We start from the raw sequence: 21,462 nt of genomic DNA, 5'->3' as shown, positions 1-21,462 counted from the left end.
AGCATTGGAGCTTGGAGAAGTTAGCTGTGGTAATGCACAAAGCCAGAACCCAGGTCTGGGGCCAAGGTTAGTCCTCCCTAGGTTATTTCACTGCCCTCCCCAAAGCACCAAATTCCTAAGCATTCTACAACCAAAAGATAAAGACGACCTCCTCTGTGCATGTGTAGATTCAAACAGACCACAATTCAGGTTTCTTCTCATTCTCAATATATCTTTATTTTCCATGAGGCAATTCCAAATATTTTTAAGAAAAAAAAAATCCTAACTTCAGTTCAACTTCTTTAAGTCAGGGTCTATGTCTGATACATTTCCCTCAACCAAAGCTTCCCACACAAGGCTAATTGGGTGGATGGCTTAGAGAGGGATAGACCCACAGCCAGCCAGAAACAGGGGAGGGTAAATTAACCAGTGAATGCACAGATGAATGAATCTACAGTGGCATTTAATGCCTCTACCCTCTTAACCAACTGGAAGGCAAATGTGACTGGTTTGCCAGTCACCATTTTTCTTTCTTGAAGCATTTTTACTGAGGTGTAATTTACATACCGTAAAACTCACCTCATGTAAACATACACTTTGATGATTTTTCACAAATTTACAGTTGTGCAGCCATAACCACAATCCAGTTTTAGGATACTTTCATCACCCCAGATGGACATCCTCATTCCTTAAACCCCACCCCAGCATCGGAGTTGGCTGCCAAGTCATAAATCCTCGATTCTCCACATTTCAGAATCCTTCTAAAGTATTTGTCTTTCTTACCCAAAGTGTCTCAATAGCATGACATTTAGGGTACAGATCCAGTTGCCAACACACTCTCTTTAACAAGTCCTCCAGCTAGTCCCTGGGGTAATTTTTTCTTCAGCTGGTTATCAACATAGTCTGATGCATGAGACTCCTGAAAGTCACGCTCTTTCTTAAATCATTTTCTCAAAAATTAGAAATTGTGACCAGATTGTGGAATACACACACACACACACACACACACAGAGCCCAATGTTCTTCTACCTTTTTTTTTTTTTTTTACTGGACTATTTTTAATAAGTGACTCGAACCTTCAGAATAATTCTCCCACAATAGAGAAACATAGCAAATTCTTTTAACTAGCACTGGCCCAAACACACACACACAATATCTTCATTATAAAAACTGCTATTTACTGACGTCTTCCAACACGCCTGCATAGTGCTAAGCCTATTAAACACCTTACCTCACAAAACCTTCAACACTCCAAAAAATTACCATTATCCTCACTTTACACATTAGGAAAATGTGGTTGAGACTTGAACTTTTTTTATCCAAGTTAGCATAGTCAGGAAGTGGCAGAAGGTCTTGTGAAGAACACTAAGAAAATGATTCTTCTGCAATTTAAATACTTGGAAGCTTAGACAACTAATGATTACACTCAGTGGATTATAACCCATCTATGTCCTATGAAAGGTTTCTAAATAGGTCCACTTAGGACCCAACTGCAGGTTCCACCTATCTGCTCTTTGCAGAAACTGACTGTAGGACAATGCTTGCACCCCATCCTTTCTGGATCCTGGTTGCGAACCTCAACCGTCCCCTACAAACAATAATAAAGGCTCAGAGTCCACTCTAAAGAGCATAGGAAATAGCACTGACTACCCAGCATATCCCATTTTGCGCGTTATATTATTAGAGCCAACAGCCACTTGACAATCCATCTGGATGTCCTCTCAGGTACTCACAGGTCACCGAGCCAGAACTAAACTCTTGATCTTACTTCCCAAATCCATGCTCTCTGGACTCTTCAGTCATCTGCAGCCCCTTTATCCACCTAAACCAGAAAACTAGGAGTCATCTTTGCCCTGACCCCTCAAATACAATGGCCCTGCCCAAGTTCCTAATATGACAAGAGTCTAAGTCAGTTCAAACACTTAACCCTATTGGGCCAAAGTAAATGTGATCTGGAACAAAGGAATCTATAAATACGCAGAGAACCACACCATATTTCTCTAGAGGCAAATATATAGCCAATTTCTCTAACACAATTTAACCTTTATCACTAAACGGAGTTGTGATATTATTAAAATATATGGTACTGTTACAGGTCGTTCCTCACATGCTTCATTACTATGGAATATAAATTGAAAATACTGGGTTAATTTTTACAGAAATCTTTTAAATACATCCAAAACATGAAAAATATTTTCTTTTCGAAGTTTTATACTTTCTGAGGGTTCTACCTTTTATTTTTATTTTATTTTTTTTTAAAGAAAGGGTTTCTTTTTTTTTTTTTTTTTAAGATTTTATTTATTTATTCGACAGAGATAGAGACAGCCAGCAAGAGAGGGAACACAAGCAGGGGGAGTGGGAGAGGAAGAAGCAGGCTCATAGCGGAGGAGCCTGATGTGGGGCTCGATCCCGTAACGCCAGGATCACGCCCTGAGCCGAAGGCAGACGCTTAACCGCTGTGCCACCCAGGCGCCCCATACCTTTTATTTTTAAACCACTGACCTACCAGCCCAAGGCTAAGTTGCTAATAACCAAAATCACCTCAATTTCCTTACGTTCATCAACAAAACCATCCTGGAAATGGAACTCCTGAAGAGCTTTCCAACAAGTCCATGTTTAGTGCACATAAAAACTTGGGGAAAATTTTTGAAACAGCATGAAAATGAGACCCTGACACTTCTCAGCAGTGGTGGGGGCGGGCAGTAGAGAGTAGAAGCTGCCTGCTCAGGTCAAGTTACGATTCACTACAACTGTACATAACTGGGCAGAGACTCCATGTTCTCAAATTGGATCGCGTATATTAATTTTATGTTGTTAGTATCTCCTGAACATATCATTTCCTCCTCCACTTCACGGTAATAAGAAAAACGCATCTTACTCCAAACTATTATCATCTCTCAAATGGACATGGCCTCATTTGCCTTCCTATTCTCTCTTTTTACCAGTCTCTAATCCATTTTGCACACAAAGGGATCCTTTTAAAATACAGATTGGATCATGTCACTCTCCCCCTTAAAAAATCTTCCAAGGGCTTCCATTTTACTTAAAAAAAATACAAAATCTTTAACTTAGACTTGAGTCAACAGACAAGACTCCCTCTCTCCCTCCATCGTTGCTCTCCAGCTATTATCAGCCTTTTCTTTTAGCTCTTCTAGTCTTCCAACCACTTTCCTGATTCAGTCTTTCCAAGCTTGTTCCCCCGACTCACAACATTATTACACATCACTGCCACAGTAATTTCCACTCAGTCTTCAAGTCCCAGCTTAAACATAAGCTCTTCAGAGAAGGCTTCCTTGTCTCCCAAGTCTGAAGAAAGCCCTATTATTTTCTTCCATACCACCCTATTATCCTTGCTCATAGCAGTGATCACAATTACTATGTATTTATTTCTGTGTTTACGCAAAGCTTATCTCCTCATTAGAAGCTCACTTCTTCAAGGTAAAGGACTGTGAAGTTTGGTCACCTCATGCCAAAGGCAATATCCAACACACTATAGGCAGTCGATAAATATTTGTTTAGTTAATGACTAAATACTCTCAGTCCCCAAAGCAAGAATTAAGAGTGTTTTAAAGATAAATACACCAAGGCTCAAAGATGTTAACTACCTCCTCTAGTTACACAGCTGGTTGGTGATGGGTGAAATAGGGCTAAAAACCCAAATACGATTCTAATACCTTGTCTCTCCACCCCACCCCTCATGACTGCCAGGCCATGATTTTAATCATCAAGGGACATCCCAGGAATGCTAACCCTGGCCTAAGGAGACCAGGACTCCACCAGCCATTAGCATTCTCTAGTCCGTGTGACATGTCCTGATCTTTCCAAAAGAACAAACCTTGTTCCTTTCTCCAGGACACATTCCATGGGAGTTTGCTGCCGGGAGACTCCAAGTGAGAAGAAAAATAACTTAATCCCATGACGGAACATCATCCCTGAATGAGATGCTAAGGTGAGTGAGACCCACTTGGAGCTCACACTCAAATGGTGAACATGAGCAGATCCTCAGAGGAGGACACATTACCTACAGAAATGAGATCCCAGGTCTTATAAGAAGACCTTCTTAATTTTAGTTCCTAGCATGGGTACCATTCACTTATATGACAAGCATTTATTAAGTACCTACCAGGTGTCCAGGCACTGTGAGGGGCAATAAGCACAGAAGAAAAAAAAAAAAGAAAGAAAGAAAATGGCGTGAACAGCATAACCATGCTCTCAGTTATCAACATGCTCGCAGAAATGACCGATGTGGAGTATCAGGTTACAAGGAGACATTGTGACAGAGAGGACCAAGGTGCTTCAAGAATTTATCATAGACAAGGGTCCTAATACGAGATCTGAAGCAATATGAAGGCTGAGTGAGGCTGACTGGACGAAGGGCAGGAGTTCCAAATACACAAAGCAGCATGCGCCCCTATCATGTTCAAGGAAATTAATGAAGCAACAGAAATGCTGAGGTCACACTTTGAAGTTGGGACTAAGGACTCCCCTAGTGGTCCTGTATCTAGGGTTCTGCTGTCGGTGGAAGACCGTAACGCTAACACCTTGCTGTCTTTAAAGCCATTGGCCTCATCTGCATATAATAACCCTACATATTATGAGAGACACACACACAGCCACTCTTCAGATCCAACTCCACACCCTTTAGAGTGATAGCGAACCCATCCCTCCATTCTGCTTCATCTCTGGCTTCTACAGCCAGTAATGGACAAGCATCTTTATGATTCACTACTGGCACTTCCACAACAACGAATGAGTAGGCCACCAGCCTTGGGCAAGATTTGATTTCTTTAAGCAGCTGAAGTTTGATTCCACAGAGAGCACCCTTTCTTGCCCTCAATCTGCTACCCCTAATGTGTCCTCCTGCAGGTCAGGCAAGTTGCCTCTGAAATGATATACCTGGACAATCAAAAAATGCACTCCTAACTCAAATCCTAGAAAGCCAGCAGCTCTCACATCACTTCTGCTTGCCCAACCTTGTAAGTTACATAGGAACTAAGGTATACTAAGTACAGTATATTCCACTTCCCTCATTGGTATGGAGATAACGCCACCCATGGACTTCCTAGGAGGGATATGGCCCAAAGATCATTTATGAAAACTGAACATCAACACATACTCCACAACCAACATACATACCATAGAAGCCTGGGCCCGTGGGTGTGAGAACATTCCTCTACCTCCTTGTCGACAAGGGTTAAGCCAATAGGATGAGCCCGGAAGAGACTGAGCTCTAGGCTCTCCCACGTTCTATCTTAGAAAGCAATCCATTTCTTCTACAGTAGTCTACACTTAAGGGTCTTCCTGTCCAAAGCAGCCTGACCTTAGTTTCAGATCTTTTCTCGGGGACAATGTACCTCCTTCCAGAAGCTCCGTGGGCCCTGATACACTGCAGCACTTTCAGGGCCACTGACATCATGGACATCCGGAGACTGTACTCATCTTCAAATGCCCTCTTCTCCCAGCCTCAGCAATTAAGCATGGAACCCCGTCTTTCCAGTCCACAACAGCCCATGCCTGCAGGGAGGCTGGTCACATTCTATCTCTCAGTATGCACATGACCTGCCCCAGCTGCTAACTGCCAGTTCCTCTATTTAGGCACTAGATAATAGACTCATTAAGTGCCTCTTTCGCAGGCCTCTTTTCATCTCAAATACCCTGAAAATCCTCTCTCTAAAACCATTTCAATTACAAATTCTGACGGAGACTAGAATGATGAGGAAGACCAGGGGAAAAAAATCATATGATGCCAAGAGTCTTGGGAGGATTTAATTGAAGGGCATAAAATCTTAAATAGAACAAATAATCTCAACTCATCTCAGTCCAGGCCAGACGACAAGGCAAGTGAGCATGAATTAAAATTACAGATAAACACACTGGGAACAGATGTTGGCAAGAACTTTTTTCCCCAACACCCTAAGTCTTAAACATGCAGCGAAAACCCTCCAAAGTCATTGGCGACATTGAAGCTACAATTAGAGTCAATTATGAGAGGAATAAAACCCCGAGGAGTGCGTCAAGAATTCTGGAATGGGCCAAATGATTGGTGTGTTTTCCCGGAGCAATTTGGAGGACGCCCGGTCAAGACTGGTGGCTTTTTGCCCCCCCCTTTAACGGAGCCTACGGACGATTCATGAGCAATCTTTTTCTTCTGAGGCTACATTCACACTTTAATTACTTCTTCCTAAGCAGGAGCAGAGATATCACTCCGGTGCCCACTCCCCATTTTCCACCTCATGGCCTCACACCTTAAAGTGGTCAGGCTCGCACGACAGCCATTGCCTCAACATGATGAAGGTTAGTGAATTGCATGCTGTTGGCACAAACTGTCCTGAAGCAGCAGAGAGAAACTGCAGTGGTGATGATGACTGTTCTGGGTGTTACTGGTGGTAATGGATACCTTGGGCCCCAGCAAGTGCAGAATGGCCTCCTCCTGCCAACATCCATCATTTTGATTCTTTTGGCTTACGTCTTCCCTAACTGTCCCACAATCCCTTCCTTAGGGACATCCTGGCTGCACCAATTGCCCTATGGATTTAACCACCGGTTCACCTGATTACCTTCATTTTTCTTCAAAGGGCAGAGGAATTAGTTATAGCATTTGGCATGACCCAAGATTCAAAGACGCAAAGTGCCCAAGCCCCTAGTCTGGATATCAGTTGTATTGCTACAGTGAATACCGTAAGTCCGTCAGAGTCTGTTATTCTCAACTCTATGGTCTCGGGTTTAATTCCCACAAAGAGAAAAACTCAGTAAAAATCTTCATCTCTCCCCTTGATTAGTCATGGGGGGAGGGGGAGGCAGTGACAAATTGTGTAACCGTAAAAGAAAATGGGCATGGCTCAATAAAAAATAGTTTCAGAATCAAGGCAACAAGTTATACCTTGACCAGTTATAACTCAGCAAAATGGGTTCAACATTATTTCATATACGAAATACACAAAGCAACAACATAGCTAGTACTAAAAAGTATTTCCTTCCAAGTCACAGACAGGACAGTGACAGAATTATTCCATGTGGTCAGAATGTATCTCCATCTACCTCATCTCCTATATTTGAAGAATTCATAAAATATAATCATTGAAACAAATGTTTTAAAAAAAAAAAAAAAAGTTAGAGCCCTTTACACATATTATATAGCCAGCCAGTTGGGGCAGAAAGCAAAAAGCCCTCTCTGTGCTTTCTTCAATTCCCAGTCGAAACCTCTCAGGTAGGGCGGCTCAGCGGAGTCCTAATGAAAACAAACGCCAGAAAACTCCCACTTCTGAAGAAGGCTGTGATGCAGACTTCTAAGGACTGATAAGCTCTCATGGCGTGATCTCCCTCGGACTAATGACCTGACACTCTGGTAAGACAGAGAGAGATGATAAATATGCTAACTAAAGGCCCTTCGTGCAGGTATTGAGAAAGGCTATAGCCCCCTCAGTTTCCGTAATCAATAACAGCAGGGTGACAGCAGCCAACAGCAGAAATCACACCACTGTGCTCATCCCTGAAATATGCATCTCAGGTCATCAGAAGCCCGCCTCTCTGCTCGCTTACTGCCTGCCAGTCAGTACACAATCTCAGTCCACAAAGCAAATGGTCCAGCCTCTCCATATGCAGGCTAAAAATTACTTTACATAGAAATTGAGTGTTTGTCACCTTGTCATTACTTTCTGTTTCAGAGAAGGGAAAGGGGGTGGGGGGGGGGGGAGAACTGAGTAACAGGCCTTCGAAAAGGCCCATTGGGCTTTCCACGTCTTGTCAGGACAGAAATGAACCAGCCCCCTCCTCTTCATGCAAGACGCAGAAAACATGAACATAGAGGAAAAGGTAAAAGACAACTAGAAGTCCAAGGGGAAAAGTATTTCCCACAATGTTATGAAAGACTATTTATGCTACTTCTGAAGATCCTCTTGGGAAATGGTTGGAATTAGGAGATCTGGAGTAAAAGTGATGGAGAGCATAGTTTGAGACAATACACCCTGGAGCTCACCTGAGTTGCCCTTTTGTCAATCGTCATAGAAGTTTTGCATTTTCAGAATAAAGAGACTAACCCACCACACAGAAAATAATGTGCCTTTCCCTTTCTGATTGTCTGCTGTGCAGGGCAAGCCCCAGCTTGTGGACAAGGGGGCTGGAGGTTCTGGGCTCTGCTCTGCTTTGGGTCAACAGAAGGGATGGTAACAACACTAAGTGGTGCTGAAAAGGGCCCTTGTCTACAGTAACGCTTTCTCCGTTCCCGTGTCTGAACCCTGAGTTGAAAGTCAACCAGAGAACCCTAAAAGAATCCCTATACCTGAATGGTTTCATTCAACCAATTCCCCCAGGAGAAGGCCCCCCTCACCATATCTATTCTGAAGACACTGTCTTGTTCCTGTCAAAATGTAGAGCTGTCAAAGAGAATAAATAACCCTCTCAGACACAGACACCTCCAAAGAACTATCAGCAACCCCCTCCCAACAAAGCTGGTAGTTTCCTGCTGAAGGAGGAATCAGGAGGAAGAAGAAAATCCTCAATTTCACAAATTGGTCCTCGCTATAATCTAATCTAGGAAGTTTTATTCCTGCCTTCCACTTTTCCCTCAAAACTGCGTCAAGGTTTGCTAAAAGACACCAGGTTGCGGCAGTGGGACCCTGAATGAATCTATTTTTCAATGGGAGGTCCCATCTCTCACCATCTTCAGTGGTAAAGAAGTATACACATTCTGGAGAAGTATTAGCAGAAGCAGTGACACCAGGTCTATTGTAAATTGGGTCAGAGCAATGAAATTCCTCTTGCGTTTCTGTGGGATAATCAATGATTCTGCTCTAATGAAACCATAAATCAGGAAGGATTTACATAAACTGAGTCTCACTTGGCACCTCCACAAATAGCAAGTGATAGATTTTGCATTAAATTATAAGACCTACCTTACAACCCTATCAGTTACTAATAAATGTATCCCTCTGAAAATTCCAGTCAATCTTGAAGTGTTTCTACAGCATCTCAACTGCCAATATGCGTGTAGCCAAAAGGCAGACGAATCAGGGAAGACATTCTGACGGCATAGTAGCCGCTCCTGGCTATCAACAAACTAAGTTGTCCTAGGAATTTTTATCAAAAGCTAGCTTTCTCATGACCGAGCAGAGAAACCTCCACAGAAGCTCAACACTGCATGATAAAACACAGACCACCTCTATATATAAGAAGATGCTAGAGAAGGGGGTCAACAAATTATGGGCCGATACCTGTTCTTGTAAATAAAATTGTATTCTAACAACCACACCCATGTATTTACCTATTGTGACGCTTACTTCTGCAAAACAGCGGAGTTGAGTCATTGCAAAAGAAACCTTCGGGCCCACAAAGCTGAAAACGATTTACTTTGTGGCCCTTGACAGAAAATATCTGCCACCTCTTGTGCTAGAGAAAAGATAAAGTGAAATATGGAGTAACCGGAGCTAAATCACTATGCACTGGAACCTCTAAGGGGGAGCCGGAGAGGACCCAACTCCGTAAGTATTTGAGGATGTGGAAAAGGATGTGTGCTGGGCGTAGCTCCTACAACACAGAGTTGAGTTTGACTGGATTTATTCTGTAAGATTCTGAATCAATTTTAGGTTATCCCGATCCACCTAATTCTACCAGGGTGAGTCTTTTCCGAGAGGAAAGATTATCTGATCCAGGGTTTGAAGACGACAAAATCTGGGAAAGAAGAAAAGGCCAGGAAAGGGAAGCAAAACAATTTCTACCAAAGAATGAATTAGCAGTTAGGTGTTACGTAGCTAAAGCACTGTTTTTCCTTGCATGAAGTAAAAAAATTGCATGTAATTCTCTGAATAAAGATTCACTATAGGGCTCTGTCAGTCAGATATAGGAATTGGTCCACAGAAAGAGCTAAACAGTATGCTTACCAATGCCACTCGTGAGAAAAATCTAATAATGATGATGGTTATAATAACCATTACCGCAGGCACTACCATTCTTCTTATAGGAACTGTCACTTACTGAGCATTTATCACATGCTAGGCATGAGACTAGGTACTTATATATTATCCCATTTAGCCCTCCCAGCAGGCCTGTGAAGTAGACTATTATTACCCTCAGTTTACAAGTGACGCGACGATGGCTGAGAAAGGTAACTAGGATATGCAAGTTTCGAAGTAGCAGAGCAGAGTTTCGAGCCCCCGTGACTACCTTCACGCTATTCATGAAACCCTCATGTGTCCCCACCCTCGTCCCACACACAGCCCCACCACCAAGGCCCCTTACCTCTACAGACACTGCAGCACTGATTCTCTGGGAGAATGTGGTCCTTTTCTGAGCAGTTCAGAGGAGGGCACGCTTCTGTAATTTTTACTAAAACTCCACCCTGGAAGCCAAATCATTGGGAAACAAAAAAATGTTCGTCTTTTTTAGTTGATGATACAAATATATAAGGCTCATCATTGTTAACAGCCTGCAGTGACAACAAGCTTCAATAATTAACAGTACTTCCCAGGAATTCCCCAATAATGACAAAGTCGCAAATGAAACTGATGAGACTCCCGGCACAGAAAGCATCCTTTTCTATGTCTAAACAGCTTCAGCTTCAACCAGTAATTTTTGAGTAACTTCTATGCAGCAGAAGGTCACTAACGGTGGTATGCCGCTACGAGAACAATGGGTTGTTGGATGGGGAGCCCTAACTTGTAGGGTTTGTGGATTTCTGCGTGACTACCCCAATGATGACCAATTTTGAATTCCCAACATGGTATCACTGACCACAGAGTCGGGAAGTTATGTACAATGAGCGCTCATGAGCTTTTATGAGTCAGCTTTAGCACTCTTGGACCACACGCACCACGAACCCAAAGCTACGGACCACATCTTCCTTGTGCTTGCTGAGTTCCTAGATGGAGTGCGGGAAGAACAAACAATCTCAACTAAACCCCTAGGACAGTATGGTAAGCGCTAAAATATGTTCTACAGTTCAGGCACGATAATGTGTCCTAAGAGAATGCTGCTGCCCAGGTAGGGAGAAACGATAAAGACGATGGCATATTTGAATAACGGAGTAAGGAAGAAGAGACTTTCCTGGCAGACAAAACAGGCAAGAGCCAAGGTATCCAAGTAGGAATGCACTGAATGAGGGTTAGAGGAGCACTAGATTTTCCGCTGTAGGTAAATAAAATTGCTTACAATAAAACTTTAAATATTCACCTGGTGAATCTTTATTTTTTTTAAAAAAAGATTTTATTCATTTATTTGACAGAGACAGAGACAGACAGGGAGAGAGGGAACACAAGCAGGGGGAGTGGGAGAGGAAGAAGCAGGCTCTCAGCAGAGGAGCCTGACGTGGGGCTCGATCCCAGAACGCCAGGACCACGCCCTGAGCCAAAGGCAGACGCTTAACGACTGCGCCACCCAGGCGCCCCACACCTGGTGAATCTTTATGACCTCATTCACCAAAGGCCTTCTTCGGTGACATCACTAGCATCTGTATTTAATTGTACTCTGAATTCTAAAAATTAGTCCATTAATTACTATTTTTAAAAAGGGGGTTTGAGAGTATTTTACCTAAGTTATAAAGTTTTTTCTCCTATTCCTAAGAAGCTGTTGACGTCAGCTAAGAATGAAGCTTGAGAAAAGGAGGCCCACTTAAGGTGAAAAGGTACTTCTCAACATAGGTGGGGGGAGAGGATGGAGCTGGACAGCCAGGAGGGACAGGGGAGATAGAGAGTTTCCCATTTCTGAGACGCTATCTTTCCTGTGGACCAAGGGACAAGAACTCCCACTTCATCAGGCACATCCATTCCTAATTATGAACATCAACAATTATAAACATACCAATTTGATTTCTAACTATCATCATTTGGATAATTTGCACCATGGCTTCCTCTCCTTTCTCATTTTTTTCAGCCTGACAGTCCTGCCTCTAACATTCCTTGTAGTGCCTTCTTGTCCTCCTCACTCTTGGTTTCTTGATCTGATCCAAGTTGTCCAAATCTCTTGCTTTTCCCCTACCTTTAAAGTGGCCCTAAGATCAGAGAACACAGCCTGCTACGCATGCTCAGTCTCCTTCACAGCTAAGTTCCCTTCTCACCCCTCAATCCAGGCCACATTGGGGGGTACCAGGCCTCAAGAGCTGGCACTGGTCCTAAGCCGCTGTGCCTACCAGCTGTACCTTAGTTCCTGCAACAGGGACTCAAACCAACCATTACAAACCAAGAGACATTCATAACCTTACTATCTATAGCATAAGCCTTAATGCACAGGAAAACAAACCGCTCACTCGCCATTAATGCCTCTACTTTTATCTTTTAACATCAATGTATTTTATTTTCTACTGTCTCCTTGCATAAATAAGAGTGATGGACACTGTCAGATCCCTTTAAGGAGTTCTGTGTGCCCATCCCCCAGCTTCTGAATGCTTTGCCGCTAATGGCTTATCCTTGCCATCCTCAATGGCATTCCTTGGACACTGGATCCACTCAGCCATGCAGGGAACAGAGACAGTGACCCACAAGTTCTCCACCCCCACTGCCATAACCCAAAGCCAGGGACTGACAGGCATGGGAGGCTCTCTGCCTCAAGGGGAGCCCGCAGCTGGGGTGTAATTTACACTCCAACACCCCTCCTAGAATCAATGGGAGGCCTTTCACCCAAAATCCCACCCTTGCTGGTTCCTTACCCTTCCCCATCCTGCATCCTCCACACCCTTACTGGTTGCTTCTGAGAGGGCTACTTTAATCAAGCATTCATATTAAAATCCTTAGTGCAGGGTCTGCTTTTAGGAGAACCCACACCAAAACAGTAAGATACATTTCATTCTTGCTGCCAAAAATAAAACCGTTCAAGATTATCTCTAGATGGTGAGATTCTGGAGCAATTTCCTTTTTCTTCCTTGTACTTCTTCCTCCATATTCAAAATTTCGGCATTTGGAGTACGATTTGCTTTTGTTCAAAGAAATATTTCAAATGCTATGAAGACTTTTCTTTAAAAAATCATCACTCACAAAAGTTTTTTTTTTATGACAAGGGCTTGCCTTGTCTGCTGATTAAATGAGACAATTCTAATCAACCTTTAACATATTTAATGAGCACGATAATTCCAAATGTTTCAATAGAGACAAACCCCTTTGCATGATTTTGAAAATAATATGAACTGTGATTACAGTAGCGTAAGTGCCTCTATACCCATTTAGTCCAGCCACATAATTAGGCACAAAACCTTTTTTAACTTTATTTTCAAAACTATTTCTGTAAGAAGTACCTGATAATTAACATTTTTAAATCCTCCTGATTATAGTATGTTATTTTCTGACCCCTAGAACTCTGTGTTGGTGGAAAAATATAATTCTTCCGTTCTTTCTCATTTAGAGTGACAGTCTCCGTGTCATTGGTCAAATAGAAACACTTTCAAGTTCTTTATTAATCACTGTGCTTCAACCTGAATTTCTAATTATATAAAAACTCACATCATTAAGTCAAAAAACTGTCGCTAAAGAAATGTTTAAGGGCAGCAATAATTGAACAAAATCGAGCAAGACTACTAGAAGGGTTTATTCATCTTAGTTTAAAAGAAAACAGTCTATGGGGCTCCTGGGTGGCACAGCGGTTAAGCGTCTGCCTTCGGCTCAGGGCGTGATCCCGGCATTCTGGGATCGAGCCCCACATCAGGCTCTTCCACTATGAGCCTGCTTCTTCCTCTCCCACTCCCCCTGCTTGTGTTCCCTCTCTCGCTGGCTGTCTCTATCTCTGTCGAATAAATAAATAAAATCTTTAAAAAAAAAAAAAAAGAAAAAGAAAAGTCTATTAACTTCTAAAAACACTAGGTGAAATTATTTGAAACAAGGGTTTGTTTCTTGTCTGATTGTGTTGCTGAAGCTTTAAAATGATCCTAGGAAAATGGAAATGAATGGATATCTAGGCACCCTTCTGTCAACAAGGGGTATCTGCATTTGAACCACAGAAGACCAAGAATTATTTATTTGCTCAGTCCTCCCAAAGATAGAACTTACAGTGTAGATGCCTAGGATTCCTTACAGACAACAGGTGCCACTGGGCATTAGGGCTTAACTCTTGAGAACGGCTGCTGGGAAGACAGTAGAGGTCCTGGCATACTATGCCCATCACCTCCTCGCCCTGCTGACACCATCCATGTACCCCAAGGCTCCTCCATGGCCTGTTATAAATACTACCCCTTTATCAAAAGAATCAGTGAGCCATAGCCTGAACAACCTGGTATTCTCACACAGACTGAAAATGATCATTCAATTTAGAGGGGCTTCTGAATCTGCCCCTCAAAAATTCTGAGATGAGAATTATTTCCAAATAAGTCTAACACCATCAGAAATGGCAGAGGAGAGGCTGAGAGAGCCCCGCCTGTAAAGCCAGACCACACAGGTTCAGATCCCAGCTGGCTCACTTACTAGTTATGTGACTGATCTTCTGTGCCTCGATTTTCTCATCTGCAAAATGGGAATGATCATAGCACGCACCTGATAGGGTAATGATGAGGTTTACAGGAGAAAATAAGTTTAAAATGTGTCAAATAGTGTCCAGAAAAATGCTAAAAGCTCGAGAAATGCTACTTATGGTCAAGGACTCTTCTCTGTATACAAAGTAATCATTTAGTAAAGAACTGTAGCAACGAATTCATGACTTTTTAAAAGATGAAATCATTCGCAGGCACATACATACGCACATATAGGCACACACATACCACTGCCACACCACGCCGCCGTCTGCCATAGACTACGGAGCTCCCATGCACAGCATCGGCTGATGTAGAAAGACCACCGCCCCGCCAAGCCCACCAGACTGTCTGCAGCAATAGAATCTCTGCCATTCCCAGTGGCAAGCCAAGGAAGGGGGTATGGGAAATACAACAGGGAAGTCCAAGGAAGCTAACCCCCTGGGGGGAAACTGTGGCCCCTCAGAGACAGGAAAGAGGTAAGAGCCTTTCCTCTACCCACCCCCCTCAACCAAGGCCCCAATAAAGAACTGGATTCAATCTCCTCCAGAGCATCTCCAGGTCTCTACGTGCCTCATTCTCCTCAATCTTTAAAATAGATTCTTTTCCTCAGGGATGTGACGAAAAGTAAATGAAATGGTACAGTTACAAGCACTTACGAGGATGGGCTATTCTGAGGCACAGTGGTTCCTGTCAGCCTCTCTGGAGATGCCCCACAAACCAGCTGCGCTTCCTTGTAGGACTTGGGCTGCCCCTAATGCACCACCTGGTATGCGTGCCCCCGCCCCCTCCGTCTCTCACTCTTGCGCTCCTAGGATGGCACCCCACCCAAGTCACTGCACGGCTAGCTCCCACACTTTGTTCCAACAGCGCCTCTGCAGAAAGGCCTTCCCAGACCACCCACACCCACCCCAAAGCTCTCTCTCTCTTCAGCCTTTGTTTTTTTTTTTATAGGATTTGGCATTATATTGTATTTGGTTTATTTTATAATCTGCCTCCCCCTCTAGACTGCGAATTCTACAAAAACAGGGACTTTGCTGCGTTCACCGTTACACACCCAGAATCTAGTACCACGCTGGTACGTAGCAGCTGAACAAGGTATGTTAGCTGAACGGTTACTGAAGATCTCTGCTTCTACACTTGTATTCCAAGGACTAGAAGGGCGAGGCAGGCAGGAGACAGGCATTTTCTCACCATCTATAAGACACTCGGGAGTAGAAATGGTACCACCCAGAGCTGGCATCACAAACTGATTTCCCCAAAATCAACTCAGAACCTTTTGCCAGGGCCACCGGCCAAGCTCCCTAACTCCTAGTAACTGCTGGCTCCCTTCACCTTCTCACATCCTTCAATAGCTTTCCCAAGGCTGCCTGATCCACGGCTGACCACAAGCTAGCAGCACAATGACAGTGGGTGGGACCTTCCCCTCCTGGACGGCAGCCCACCGCAGAGTCCTTCCCCTCAGGGACCCACTCCGGCCACCAGGCTCCACTCCAGATCCCTAGCAAAGCCCATCCATGTATCTAGTAATTCCCCTCCCAAGGGATGGGGATCATAAGATGGAAACTTACTCTGCATTCCCGGCAGCTCTTAGTTAAAATCCGCTGGCCTTCTGCAAGGACTTTGCCTCCATAGATACATTTTGCTGTAACAAAAAGAGAAAAACACGTCAGTCATGCTATGCAACTAACTGACCTCACAAGTGCCATTTAGCTTCAGTGAAATCTAAGCCATAGGAATCTCTTTACAGGGCTCCTGGCTGGCTCAGTCAGTGGAGCACGCAACTCTTGATCTCAGGGTCATCAGTTCAAGCCCCACACTGGGTGTGAAGCCAGGTGTGGGGCTAAAACACGATAGGAATACCTTTGTCTGGAGTAAGACATGGGGAGAGTGTAAGGACAAGTGTCAGGTCCCTGTCAAATGGTCGTCTTCACTACGTTTGCCATGAGTCCGTCACACTGAGGATATACAGCTATTTCAATGTCACCGCTGCTAGAGGAACTAGAAAATGAACAGATGTGGTCAGAAGTTAAAACAAGGAAGCAGCAGTGGTCATCTCCATGGAGGACAATAGCAGTACCTTTGATTCTTACACTTCAGTCATTAAATGAACAGGTAGGTAAAAGGGGACTTCAATGTTCATTCATCAGAACCTCAGCCACGATACAGAAGGGCACCATTTTTTTCTCTTGTGACCATGGGAAATGCATCCCCTTATACTCCATGCTCCTAGTAAGTTCAAAAAGCATTGAGAAATACAAACCAAACCAGTAAAACACTTACCAATGCGCTAGAGAGACGGTCTTTGGAAAGCTGAGCTTAGCAGGCTAATAGGGAGGGCATGAAGGAGAGACAGGCCTTGTAGAAAAGGTAAAAGCATAAATGGAACTCCCACCGTTCAGTTTAGATTCCACTGGGACTCAGTCCTCCACTCAACTTGCTGACTCACTTTAAAACGAGTGCAGGTATGTTACTTTGATCTGACCCTAAGGTGTCCCCAGCCACATTAACAGAAACAGGGAAGCAAAGGCCTGATTACTCCCTCTCCTGCACAGATGAGGCTCCTTCTACCCTGGTCTTCAGGAGAAGCCGAAGTGAAGACATGCACTCTAAGGCATCTTTAGCACGATGTGTCTTCTAAAAGCCACCTTAGCTCTTAGAGTCTCTGTTTCTGCATCTGTTAAAACAGGTTAATTTGGTAGTTTTCTAGTTCTACAATCTTCCAACTCTCATGGAATGTTCAAGTATACACAGATCTCAGCGATCAACTTGTCCAACACCTCCTGTTAGCCACAGGAAGAGGAAAGCCCAGAGATTTGTTATACTTAACATCATGACCCCGTAGCGGATGCTGTGACCTGCTACCCAGATCCCCCTCGATGGCCAAAGGACTCATCCCTGCAGCTGCTGGGGAAACTGACGACCACCAGCTCAACTGAACAGTGATCTAGGACTTGCCCTTGGTTGAAAAGAGCCACCTCATCCAAGGTCAAATGGTCTTCCTAGAACAGCCCACATACAATGAGTGGTTGGCAAAGGTAGGGCAAAGTCCTCACCCCTTGCCCCAACGAAGGGTGACTCTGAAAGATCATTCCAGCTTCAGAACTCCGTAGAGGAATGACTGAAGTGTTTTTTGTAACTGTATTGCAGTTCAACCTCTTTATCTGCCCAATTCTGCTTCCTTCAGGATCTCTCTCTACCCCAGAAGTGATTCGGACAGATCCTTCCTAATAAAGGACAAGCAAATCTCCATTTCAGAGTCTGCTTCCTGTTGGAACTGGACCTGCAACAACTCACACCTAACTTGAATCTGTTTCATTCTAGTATCTCCCTTCATGAATGGCACCATTACCTACCCCAGCATCCATACCCTACCACCTAGGGTCCTTTTAACCTCTCCCTCTCACTCAACCCCACAACCAATCAGTATCCAAATCATAACAATGCTCCCTCCTTTAATTTCTCAAATCAACCTACTTTGTCTATTCCCCACCACCTGCAACTATCTTCATTCCCTCCTCTTTAGTACTCCAGAACCTCCTATCATGTCTCCCTTGTTCTGGTCCCAACCTTATTCAGTTCTTCCCCACACAATAGACATACTTCCCCACACAATAGACATGTTTATTACAAACATGAGGCCATGCTTTAAAATCATTATGGGTCCCTAATCCCCTCAGAATATAGAACAAATTCCTTAATTCAGCAAACAAAGCCATTCAAGTAGCTCTTCCTTCTCTCTCAAGCTTCACAGCTTATCAATTCCTCTGCAGTTATTCCCCAACCCCCCAAACATTTAACCTCCACTAATACCCTAGCCACGCCTCCTCCTTTGCATCTAGGATCTGCACATACCATCATCCTCTTCAAGAAGAGGCAGCCTCATCCGCTTTCCCCTGGCAACCCCCCATTCTCTATACCCATCAGTTTCAATGTAAGCGTGACTTCCAGCACTGGCCAACTGTCATCACTTGGTGCTTCCACAGTACTCTGGATCTAGCTGTAACACCTCACATTTTCTCAGTTGCCCAGTTCATCATATATCTCTCCTAACTGTAACCTCCATGCGGTCAGGGTCTAGGTCTATTTCATCATCTCATCTCCAGCTGCAGGATCAGCGCCCCTCTGGGCTTAATAACAGTAACTAATTTTAGAATTAATGTGCCTGTACTTGGTAGTGAAAACCAGTCAAAAGTTCTGATTCCCAAATAAGAGTTCTTTCTGCTATTTAATGTGGTTTCAAACATTAAAAGCAGATATCAAGAGTATCAGGAAAAAAAAAAACCAGAAAATAGAGAATTTTCTAGATCAACCCCTCCTCCCTTCCTTTAAAAAGTTATCCATGACCATCGTGTATGCCTCAATTTTGTTGATCAATCAGTTGACCATGACTCATTGGTCCTAATGATGATGTAGATTCCCCTATCTATCCACAGGGGGGAGACCACACATCCTCCAAGGGCCTGGAATTCCTGCCCAATCAAGTCCCACACTCCCAAACACAGCTGCCGCCAACGCGGCAAGACAGTTTATTCCAGAATGACAGTTCTGCTAAATGCACTGCTGTCAGATCTGCCATCTGCTTCTTGGCCCAGGCTGGGAAGCAAAGAAATAGACTTTTCTTCCTCATGCTGCCCTTTGTCCCCCACAGAATGGTATAAGCCCACTTGCTACCCTGTTTTAAGACATTTGCCTGATTCCTCTCCTCTGATAGCAATTCTAGGAGGAGTCTGTCTGCAGACAGCAATGTCTTACTGTTTATATTCAGGCCACACACAGGGAAACATCCCTCAAATGCACCGGTCCTGTGTAAAAATTAAATGTCCACTAAACTTTACGTCCTCACATAGCAGGGTGCTTTGGGGGCTACGAATGACATCAACATCATGCTGCATGCCTCGGCCATTGGCACTGCTGCAGGATGTATACATGATGACAGTATCAACTCGCCACGAAATGATCTGAGCCCAGCTTTCACCATCACCACTGTAGGTCACAAGAACATCCCCTGCTTTCTCGTGTTCATCCCCATTTCTCTGACCGTACCCCTCCTCTTCTGTCACTGCCCTCCATACACTTGACATCAATCCTCATTATCCCACCTCTTGATCTACAGCCAAAAGGCTCACTTTTGCTGTCTGAGGACATTCAAGCATAAGGTGAGTCAGGCTCCAGTGCCTTTGGCTGGGGCATCTGGGACTCCGTTCCAACAGCTTTCAGTAGGAGTACAAATGTAAATGGATACCTGAAGCCTTTCATATCACATTGAGGACATGCAAACTAGAATATTTCACAGTGTACGACCGTGAAATTGAAATCTGGCACCAACACACACTTCTCGGTGATGTCAGAAACAAATGTACTGACGATTTAGAGAAATAGTTATTCAACTGCATCTTTTTTCCACCCACAGACACGGGGCCCTTCCAATTTGGACCTCATTTCTCCAGTGCCATGCCTGGACACTTTCGCCATCTCGGTGCACGCTGAATAAACACTTGACAGGTGGGACTGGGCACCCCTGTCAGATAGGGACATTAGGTCGCTCTGTCTTTATTTAGTATGTGTACCCTACACACACTCCAGCCACCCCGTGGCCATCAGTGGGTTAGAATATCACAATCAGCACTCCGTACTGCACTCTAAAGGAGGTGGGCAGATCAGGAAGGCTAACACCCAGGAACCCTCCATGCCCCAGTAAGTTCATTCACTGATCTGGCTCCAGATACCGCCTCTCTGAGCAAATGCCCACATCACGCCGGCTGTCCCCCCAGCACCTCCAACTCACAGATGCCCAACAGAATGTACCACACCCTGCACTACATCCTCCACCTGTCTCAGTTCTGTTAATCACAGGAGTCTCCTACAGGCTCTTGTTCAAAACCTGGCAACTTCTCCCTCACAGGCGCTCCACCCCAATGTATCTGCCTCATACAGAAAATATTATGGAGTACCTACTGTGTGCCAGGCCTTCAGGCCATCACTCACATCCATCCCCTCTTTTCATCTCCCCAGGTTGGGGGGGGGGGGCGGGCGGGCGGTGCCTGACGGCCTCATCACCTCTACCTGGAATATGTCTGAATCCCATACCCAGCCACCCTGCCTCCGGCTCTCCCAATGCAGTGGCCTTAGTCCAACACTTTGATTATGTCCCAACCCTTCCCTTGAATCTTGCTTTTGACTACCAAAGGCAACGCAATGTCTGTGTCCTTAGTTTCTGCACATAGGATTCTGTCAGGTGTGTTCTCACCTACCTTGATGACATGGCAAACTCCTATTTATTTGATAACACCCTACTCAGCTGTTACTTACTCTGTGAAGTTTTCCTAACACACACATGGTTCTGATGGAGTTAATCGCTCCCATCTCTGTGCTATGTCCGCTCCCTGCGCGGTGTGAGGGGCGGGGGGGGGGGGGGGGACCGCAGTGCGGAGGAGATGGGTTAAGAGCATCAGCTCTGGAGCCAGAGACCACCTGGGTGTTACTTCGGCCCCATCAAGGCTGAGAGACCTTGGATAAGTGACCTCTCTGTGCTTCAAGTTCTCACCCGTAAAATGAGGAAGACAGTGGGGACAGAGCCGGGGTCGGGGGGGGGGGGGGTTCATTGGAAAGGCTCAACACAGTGCCTGACATAGAACAAACGGTCCACACATGCACACTGCTATACCCAGAGGGAAGGACAGTGCTGGGACAGGAAGCTCAGTATGAATGGCTCCATGAATTCAAAGGAACAGGATCGTCCTTACCCACCCCACACCCACCTTTGCAGATTGCTACTTCCCGCCTACTGAACCCCTGTTATCAAACAGAATATCTCCTTTCCCTCTACCACCTCTTCTCCTCCGCAAGTGCTGTGTGGCACAGCAGAAGATTCCCTCTCCATCATCCTCTCTCCACTCCCCACCCTTGATGGTAGTTCTCAAGTCTGTTTATGGAAAGAAAAGCCTGCAGGGCACCGCTGTTCAGAGATTCTGATTTAGTAGGTCAGAGTGGGGCCCTGGGAATAAACTTCTGGACCATCATGTCCACAAATGAGGCATCTAGAAGATTCTCCTGAGTTTTTC

At 44.5% G+C, this 21,462-nt stretch overlaps 1 protein-coding gene across 2 annotated transcripts in view; it reads right to left on the bottom strand.

The window, feature by feature from the left end:
- Nucleotides 1-21,462, bottom strand: part of NELL1 (neural EGFL like 1) — an 818,389-nt gene that overhangs the window by 602,068 nt on the left and 194,859 nt on the right. For both annotated transcript variants that reach the window (XM_057317500.1, XM_048217676.2), the window contains exons 10-11: nt 15,970-16,043; nt 10,213-10,312 (exon numbers count right to left, since the gene is read on the bottom strand). In XM_057317500.1, coding sequence (XP_057173483.1) covers nt 10,213-10,312; nt 15,970-16,043 — 174 coding nt within the window. The remainder of the gene's footprint in view (nt 1-10,212; nt 10,313-15,969; nt 16,044-21,462) is intronic.

This window comes from Ursus arctos, unplaced genomic scaffold, assembly GCF_023065955.2.
Source record: "Ursus arctos isolate Adak ecotype North America unplaced genomic scaffold, UrsArc2.0 scaffold_23, whole genome shotgun sequence".
In the NCBI taxonomy this organism is placed as follows: domain Eukaryota; kingdom Metazoa; phylum Chordata; class Mammalia; order Carnivora; family Ursidae; genus Ursus; species Ursus arctos.
Note: the sequence above shows the minus strand (reverse complement) of the source record. Positions and strands in the feature narration are given on the sequence as shown.